General features: G+C 44.5%; 1 protein-coding gene across 1 annotated transcript; it reads right to left on the bottom strand.

The window, feature by feature from the left end:
- Window positions 1–6,329: 6,329 nt before the first annotated feature.
- POU2AF2 (POU class 2 homeobox associating factor 2) lies at window positions 6,330–8,789 on the bottom strand. Its single transcript, XM_031443756.2, has 2 exons — window positions 8,395–8,789; window positions 6,330–7,047 (listed from the first exon to the last, which is right to left on the bottom strand). The coding sequence occupies exons 1-2, from the start codon at window positions 8,683–8,685 to the stop codon at window positions 6,646–6,648; spliced, it is 693 nt and encodes a 230-aa protein (XP_031299616.1). The 5' UTR covers window positions 8,686–8,789; the 3' UTR covers window positions 6,330–6,645.
- Between the last annotated feature and the right edge of the window lie 398 nt (window positions 8,790–9,187).

The following is a 9,187-nucleotide window of genomic DNA, read 5'->3' as shown; positions in this document are numbered from 1 at the left end:
ATCTACAAGTGTCATGAGGCCTGAGAGCCCATAGAATGGGATGTTCCTCATAGACTTTTAAAAGTTTGTCTTATTTGTTTATTGTATGTCAGGTACAGTATTGTATAGCCTCCCCATTTTGCAGATGAGAAAACAGGCTCAGAGGGAAGAGCAGCTGCGCCAAGATGACTGCGCACACACATGGCAGGATTGGGAACCGAATGCCAATAAACCTGATACTAAACCCTTACTCTTAACTGTCATTGTTGTCTTCCTGATCTTTTATAGCGGACGTTTTCAAACATGTTTTATTTTTAATGAAGTATAGTCGGTTTACAATGTTGTGTTAATTTCTGGTGTACAGCACAGTGTTTCAGTTATATATATATATATATGTAAAACTTTTTTGACTTCAACCCACAGTAAGAAATTCATTTGACATGTTCGCATACTAAATCTATAACAATATTTATATGTTTACAAAGCAAACTTGTCAGGGAACAATGCATACCTATGTACATGAGGCATTCTGAACTTTTCTGTTCCATCTTTTCCATCTCATTCTATTTATGGAGAATTTACGTTGGCTGGGAGTCACTAAGATAATGTAATGACCCACTAATGCGTTGTGACTAACATTGGGAAATATTGCCTGTGAGACTTGCAAACCCACTGGTCAGTGTTGTGCTCGGGGACGAGGTGTGCCGGCTACTCTACTGTTTGGGTGTGTCAGGAGGCTAAGGCAGGGCAGCTTACTGATTGGAGGGTGGTCTGTAAACATGGGTCACCGGAACCAAACAGAGAAGAGGCTGGCTGGGGGTGGGGAGCTATTCATTATGCTAATGACAGTTTGTACTTCTCAGACTGGGAACTCTTCTTTCTTGCGGGTGGGGGGGCATTGTCACTTCCAGGGTGTCTGCGTATAGGTCCTTATCATCTCTTGAGGGTTTTAATAAAAGTCTGAAAGAAAATATGGGCTTTCAATAGGCTTTAATAGGCTCACTTGCTTCAAACTATCATGTGGAGTTCTGATTTTTGGATGTTGGGATTTTTGAGGGGCTGAGACAGACTTAGGGTGCTTTTTCCAACATCCCTGTTGGTGGTCGTCTGGTCCCAGGCTCCCTCCACTGCCTGGCTGAGCAGCCAGCCCACCAATGAGTGTGGAGGAAATGAAAGCTCACTGTTTTGTCAGGCAGCCTGTTCCACTGTTGGACGGCTTTGAATAGAATGATAACGGTTGAGCCCAAATCCAGTGAGGTCTATTAGTTGAGCACCATCTACGTCCCAGGCATGGTATCAAGCACCAGGAATACAAAGACAGATAAGCCCTGCTTTCTGTCGCCAACTGCTTGGTGAGAAACACGGAAGACCTGTTCTCCCGCGTCACACCACTGCTCCTCCACCGTGGGCTTGTTTGGTTCATTCATTGGTTCTTTCATTCATCCATTCAACAAGCAGGTACTGCTTATCTGCTCTGACCAGGCCCAGTGCTAAGCCTGAAGAAGTTATCGTGCCCCCTTCCACCCCCACCACAAGCCTTTTCCTTTGGGGGTTCACCATCTGTAGTTTCTCTAGTTCTTCAGGTATTATAATATTTCAGATCTCTGGGCCACTGAGCTCAGAAACGCTTTCATTTGTCTTTGACCTTCTTAAAGTCCCTTAACATCAGAATCATGGGAATAGAACTCATTTCCTTCTAAAGCTTTAAACTGAATATTTAAACTGAAGTTTTTTGGCAGGCTTTTGTATGCAAATGACACTGCAGAGCCTTATAATTTTCCCCCAAAGTAGGAGATTTTATTAAGTTAGACACATTAGACTCATGAATATGAAAAGACTTTCAGTATAAGGAAAAAAGGGAGTTTATTCCCTCCAAATTTGACTACAGCTCTACATTCTCTTTATTAATGCAAACTTCTTTTGTCATTTTGACTGGGGGACACTGTTACCAAACCTTGTGGGAAATATCAAGTTCCAAAAATGTGAAGGAAACAAGTACTTACAGGGCACAGTGTGAATGTTTGGTCCGTATGAAAATGACCAGGAAAACTATTAGATGATGGCATTTAATGACCTGTGGTAAATCCGTCTCCTCCAATAAAACGTATTCAGAGATTTTACTTTAAGAAGCTTCCCTGGGGAATGAGCACTTGATAGTTGATCGTTTAAATAAGGATGATGCCATCAGATGCTGCTTGAAAAGTCTTTTACTTAAAATATTTCTATTATGCAAGATTTAAGGCATACAAAAACATAAGGATTTCTGTGATAAAAGTCTTTGAATATATTATCAAGCTTAAGAAATAAGTGATCTTTCCTTTATGAGTAATCTATTAAGCCTTAAACTTGTGGATTTTTCTACTCGAGATACTTGATTAGGAGAGGAGGTTAGCAGGAGTGGCTATCAATTTTCCTAATTCAAAGAGCTAATTCTTAGATATTATTTGTTTTGTACACATTTTTTTTCCCCTTTGGGAACTGGTACTTGGGTTTTTTTTTGTTTTTTGTTGCTATTTTCCTTTTGGCTTGTAATATACTGACAATGAAATTGCATTTTGCAAACCCACACGTTATTTATCAGAGATTATGATTAGAGGACACTTTTCTATCAAAGATCAAATATACCACAGTGTCATCATTTACAAGTAATTATAGAAGATTTTCTTCTTCTTTATATAACCTGATCTTTGGGGATTCTAATTCCTGATCTATTTGTCATATTTGTTTTAATCACACCAGAGATAATACCAAACATTAACTTTTATTCATAAGACTTCTTAGCAATGTATTATAGTTTACATAGATGCTAAGTGACTATATAAACATTTTTCTGTGCTACTTCAAAGTTTCAGTAATTTTCCTTCTAAAAGACATTTGAAAATGTAAAATGAATCATCATACATATTTTATCACTAAAGCTGTCTCCAACTCTCAGGATTTGCAAAAACTATGACTGTGTTAAATACTAAACATGCTGAAGACTTTCTTGAGCATCAGAAATGTCACCCACAGTGTCAGGGTCTAAATAGCTAATTCATTTTCGTGGTATAATTTCCGCTCAATTTAACAAAGATTACTGAACACCTACAGCATGCTGGGCACTTAAGCCAGGTGCTGAGGACACAGAACTGAGAAAGCCAGGAGTCCTGCCCTTGACGAGTCTAGTTAGAGGATCTTGTTTTGCCAGGATGTACGGTTTTGCATTTAAGCTCTTGAACATCAATAGTTATCGAATATAGTGTTTATTGAACAGTGAAATGTTGTTTTGACTGAGAGGATACCTTGGATAGAACCCAATGACAGAGCATAAAGGAAGAGAATCATTTTGTTACTTAATGTGACTTAAACCTTGGACATCAATTGTTATTTTAGTTCATTAAATGTAATTGATGCTTTATTTCTTATGAATGTATTATTTAGATTTACATATTAAAATGGATCACAAAGATACTAGTAATACCTTTATATATGTATACATATATATGTATGTAAATATATATTCACTATTGGGGTGAGTCATTCTTTTCCCTTTGTGGAGTTTTTTGTAGCACACTTTGGAAGCCTTCCCCTACCACAAGAGTGCCATCATATTGTATTGTTAACTGATAATACGGTGCTCATTTAAGAGTATTTATTAAATAAACAAGGTAAAGCTATGACTTTTCTCCTGTCATTCTTTGAAGTTTGTGTAACACTGTAAGAGAAATACAGACATTTTCAACCACATACTATCATGTCTGTTTCCAGCGATTTATGGGACGACTGCCTGTATTGTAGCTTTTGCATGGGCAAGCTTTGCTTTCCACCGTTTGTGGATATGGTCATCTGGGTAGCTTTCTTTAACTCGGACTTGACATCACCATCTCTGCTCATGTTAAACCTTAAAAGACCTGAGAGAGATGGCCGTTTTAAACCTGAGCTCTTACCTTTTCTCTGGCTTCCCCAGGAAAGCTGTGAGCCTGAGCAGAGCAGGTTTAAGGAAGGAGCGGGAGAGGAGAATGTGTTTTTTTTTTTTTTTTTTTTTTAATGCTGGCATTGTGCATTATTACAACAAAGTGCGGTTAGTCCCTGGCAAGCAGTAGGAAATAGAGAGTACTTGAATGAGAAATGGGATAGGGAAATAGAATTAATTTCCTTGTCATAAGGTTGTAGCTTGTGTTTCACTTTTTAACAAAGTATTGTAAATTCCCAGAACAACAACACAGAACCAAATTAAAATATGTGCAATGTATGACTGGGATATTGTGTTGCATACCAGAGAAACACACATTGTAATTGACTGTACTTCAATAAACTATGTATATGCAATGTAGCAACACATTGTCCAGCTAAGTAGAACTCTTAAAAATCATTTATAGTTTAGAATTACCAGCAGCACTCCCCACTGCTCCTGCCCCTTCATACCAGAGGACTGGGGTTGATACTAGACAGACTATGGACCTATGTATGTCTCCTATTTTTTTATAAACTAAATTTGTCAAACACTTTGAAAGGGCCTGGATGCTCTGAGAAGAAGGTAGGTACCACTGGTTACTGAGCTTTATTTACCTGAGAGCCAGCACATCCTCAGGCTGTGACAAGATGGACACAAAAGGTGAGCAGACAACAACAAACAAAGAGAAATAAGCATGCCTACATTTAGTGTTATAATCAAACAAAAGGTAGAGGTATACGAACACGTACTTATGATTTACACGACTCTTGGTGTTGTGTGTCACTTAGTAACACATTATTATAAATTTTATACAACCAGTCTAGAAAAGTGACTTTGCAACTCTTCCTCGTGAAGGCCCCTGAAAGCAGAGAGAGGGCCCGATCTCTTCTTTCTGATTTGGGGAATGCCATCCAGGTGGGTGTGAGGCTGGATGACGGATGACACTGCAAAGCATCCCACCAGTCGGGACTGAGGGCTCAAGTCTCATCAGACTGAAGACAAGCAGCTCTCTCTCCTCCACGGCAGAAGCTGCCCCCTTCCATTGAGGAGCTAATATTGAGCAAAGCCAAGTCAGCCTGTAAAAAGGAGCCGTGGGAGGGAAGGAGCAGGCAGGGGACCTGGGAGAATGCAGCCCAGCCACTGAGGACCACCAGTGCTCCTTGGTCTGCTCCTCCAGGGCTGTCCTCCCTGGAAGGAGCTGAGGGGTGCGAGGAAGCCTCTTATTCAAGTATTCCCCGTGAGCACTCCACAAATTAGGAGTGTGTTTGCTTAACCAGACTATACCCTTGAAGGCCTGGAAAGGAAAGAATATTATTTACTCACTTCTAAGTGTGAATTAATACCCATGTTTGACTTTCTAGACTCCTATCTAGAGCATGGGACACTGTCACAGGGGATGTAATGGAGACTGAATTGAGGGGCTTTGGGGCCTCCAGAAGATGGAGAGAAAAAGACTGGATCACAGAGGACTCACGGGGTCAGAAAAATGTGATTAAGGGAATAAAGAACAGAAGGTGGTATAAAATAAGAGGAAGATCGTGGGTATAACGTCTGAGCCTTGACTCAAGCTTTGCAAAGTCAAAGTGTGTGCAAGACATTTATGACGGGCTCAGCCTGCAGACAGGCACACTGCTTGGTAGGAATTACTGTGGGAAGTTAATTGGCGAAGGAATCCACACCAATCAAACTTACACGAGACAGATAGATGCTTTGGATGTCAGTTTCTTCATTTATACACAGTTAAGAACTATACATTTCTGACCAATGAACAACCAACAAGGTCTTCCTTCAAAGAGAAGAGGCTGTGTGTGTGTACACTTGACAATATGTCTTTCTCCAAAGCCCCTTTGCTTCTTGGTGTTCTGTGGTCTGTCATTTCTTGCCGACAGCCCAGTCCTGCTCTCTGTGTTTTCCTTATAAGGCATGCATTCTTACTTGATCATGGAATGTTCATTTTATTAATGTACTCTGATAACTGTAGGTTTATTCCATCAGAGAGACAATGTCTAGCTTAATTAAGTCTGCCATTGATCAAAGAAAGCTTTTGGCCTTTGTTGTTTGTTGGATTAGCCTAAGTATTGGACACCCTGGGCTTTAAGGCAGTCAAAATCATGAATTTATGAAGCTGTAGGGTCCTGACTTTGTCCTATTTTAAAGACAATAAAGCATTTATATGTGGTGCCATATTCATTACTTGCAAGTTATTATTTGTTACTTATTATTTGCAAGTTACTGTAAGGAGAGAAATGTATATAGTGCTTCAGGCTTAAAAGTCACGTGGTATAAAATGAGTTTAGTTTTACATGCTCTAATCTATATTATAGGCTATACATTCTCTTTTACAGAAGAACACCCACAGTTCATAACTAAGAAAAACTGGACAGGAAAATCGGTATGTTTTATGATCTGCGTAAAGTTTTTAATGTAGTTTAAGAAAAAAAATCAGTGCTAAAATGATAGGTACTTCAAAGCAAACAGAAGATTCAGAATACAATGGGTTACTAAGCTTCCCCAGAAATCTTACTGTCAGGTCGTCTAACTAGAATTTACATTGTGGTGTGTTTCAGTGGAGTGATGGTGGGGAGAATCCCAAATAAAGGCCATCATCCATTAACAAAAGGCAGAGTGATGGCTTATCCTGAGAATCCTGTTTTCGCCAAGCGGCCACACCACAACAATCCGTGAATACAGAACCAGACTTAAAGAAATGCACAGAAGTCCTCTGGTGCCCTTCAGTAAGCTCTGCGGCACTCATACGCCCCCCAGGTCAGGCTTCCATCTTCTTTGGTCCACGGAGAAGGGTCCTGGAGGGCAGAGGTGTCTGCCCCCTCATCTGGGGAGAAGGGCCCCACCTTGGGTGGTGGGTCATTGGACATCGTCATGAAAGAGGTGAAAGGGTAGGGGGCTGGGGTGGGGTACCCCTGTGTGTGGTACAGATCCTCCAGTGTGTGCAGCGAGTAGGGCTGAACCCCAGCCAGGGGGGCCCCCCAGCTCGAGCTCCGGTGCTGGGCAGTGCTCCCGGACTCCAGCTGGGAGAGGCAGTTCATGCTGGGGGCCAGGCTCTGCAGGGCATCGGCTGGCACGGGGTCTGGCTGGCTGAGGCCTTCTGGTACCGTCTGTTCCCACGAGTCCCTCTGAGGAGGATGGAAAGGTCACTGAGGTTAGTCATCAGGTGGCAGTCTGGTGGGGACAGATTTCCTTCCCAACATGGGGTGCTGCTGGCCCATGGTTTCTAGAGCAGACTGGGTGTCCTCCCTCTGCTGTCCGAAGCCTCCTTGCCAGGCAGCTTTCCCCTCTGGTGTGTGAGGTGAAAGTTTTAGTTCCTGTCTTACTTTAGAATTAGATTTGTCTCTATCTCTCCATATCTACCTACCTACCTATCGAGTCCATTCCCTAGAAGACAATATTAAATGAATAAAATGTGAAAATAATAAACCGAACATTTAGACGGCATTTCATCATTCACTCCTGGAAGGGTAAGCCTCTAAACTGCTCGGTGGGCTTCTGAGGGGACTAGGAAGGCTACCCTGCCCTCAGTGAGCAGAGGTAGGAGCCTCGTAGGCTGGGAGCTGGGAAGATTTGGGTTCAGTTCATGGCTGGGCCACTTACCGCCTTTCTGACTCTGAGTACCTCAGTTTGTTCATCTGTAAAATGGGGCTTTAGTAACTATATCCTTAGTTGTTGCAAATATTAAATGAGCAAAGGCGCATATAAGTTACCGTCTGGTGTAGATAGTAATGTTAATTACCACTCTCCCAAGTCCTGTTTTGTCTAAAATCCCATCATCAGAGATTCATTCCTTTGTGGTTAAGGGCTTTACAGTTTTGTATAAGAAAGTTATTAGTATTCTTCTTTATGAACTCACCTCAGGAAAGACTGAGAGAGAACAAGAAGAGGTTAGAAATCTGGGGGGTCAGGGAGGAGAGGCGAGGGGGGAGGGGAGGGGGAAGGGGAGATGGGGAGGGGAGGGGGGAAGGGGAGATGAGGAGGAGAAGTGGGGGAGGGGCGGTGGGGAGAAGTGAGGGGGAGGGGCGGGGAGGTGGGGGGAGGAGAGGTGGGGAGGTTGGGGGGTCGGGGGAGAGAGGCATCCAGATGCACCTGCCCTGGCTGACAGTCTAGCTGTGTCTGAGAGGTGACTTCATGGTTCTTCCTTTACGTGCAGGATGAGAGATGGGGAAGCATCTGGTAACATCGTTAGCGCACTAATAAAATGGATATAAATCCTATTTTATTAGTCGTCCCCGCCTACACGTCTGGCTCGAGCCTCCTGCTGCCTTGGCGGGCACGGATCTTCCAGGAAGGCTCCCCGGGCGAGGGTCCCGGCAGAGCGGCGGGTCCTGCCACCTCCGGGGCAGCGCGAGCCGCCGCGGGGGTCTCCAGGGCAAAAGCACCCTCGGCCTCGGCCCGGCTGGCTGCCGGGGGAGCCCCGATCCCCGTCACCGCACCCCACCCCCAAACCAAGCCTCCGCCTCCTCTCTCACCAGCACGAAGTGCGCGGAATCGCCGGGGAAGGGCGGCGGCAGCAGCGGCGGCAGGGCCGAGGCGCCGAACAGGGGGGCGCCGCCGCCGGGGGTCAGGGCGGCGGGCCGGTGGTCCCCGCAGGGCTCCGGGAAGCAGGGGTCCAGGAGCGCCGCGTGGCCCTGCCCTGCCGCGGGCTCGCAGGCGAGGGGCTTCGCCACGCCCGGGCTGCAGGCGTCGCTGGCAAACTGCTTAGTGCTGTGGAAGTCCGAGTCCGACAGGAAGGACCTCCGGACGCCGTAGTAACCGGACATCGCCGGCGAACCTGCTGCCAGGGGAAAGACACAGCGGCCAGGATTTCCTCAGAGGAGCTCAAGGCGGCTCTGCTGCGGCCGAGCCCCTCCACGTGTGAAACGGTGTATCTAACGCAGGCCCGCCTCCGAGGCCAACGGATTAATAGATACATGTCTGGAAGAGCGTTAAATACAGCGACGTTACCTCTTTGACCTGGGCCAGCCCCAATAACTGACAGGTTTAAAGCCTGCTCTGCCTTTGAGATGGGTTCACTTTAGATGATGCACTAGCTGTTCAACCAGCCTCAGACTTGCACTTTTACTGTGCACTTTCTCTGTGCCAGAAGGAACCGGGCTTAAAGAGATACAGTATGAATCCCTTAGCATTTACATTTTATTTAACAAAGCATCTTTTTCCACAGTTTCTGAGTTCTGACCCGACAGACGTAGGACCGTTAACAAGAGGCTGCGTCTGGGACATGGTATCTGAGATTCGGTATCTCTGGGTAAGGTGAGATTGTGA

Source organism: Camelus dromedarius, chromosome 34, assembly GCF_036321535.1.
Source record: "Camelus dromedarius isolate mCamDro1 chromosome 34, mCamDro1.pat, whole genome shotgun sequence".
Taxonomy (NCBI): Eukaryota; Metazoa; Chordata; class Mammalia; order Artiodactyla; family Camelidae; genus Camelus; species Camelus dromedarius.
This window is presented reverse-complemented; position numbering and strand designations above follow the sequence as displayed.

Bases quoted from the DNA above. Each gene is read 5' to 3' on its own strand.
- POU2AF2 (XM_031443756.2), bottom strand. From the start codon at position 8,685: ATGTCCGGTTACTACGGCGTCCGGAGGTCCTTCCTGTCGGACTCGGAC. The intron at 7,048-8,394 runs GTGAGAGAGGAG...CATCCTCCTCAG, and splicing joins ATTCCGCGCACTTCGTGCTG to AGGGACTCGTGGGAACAGAC.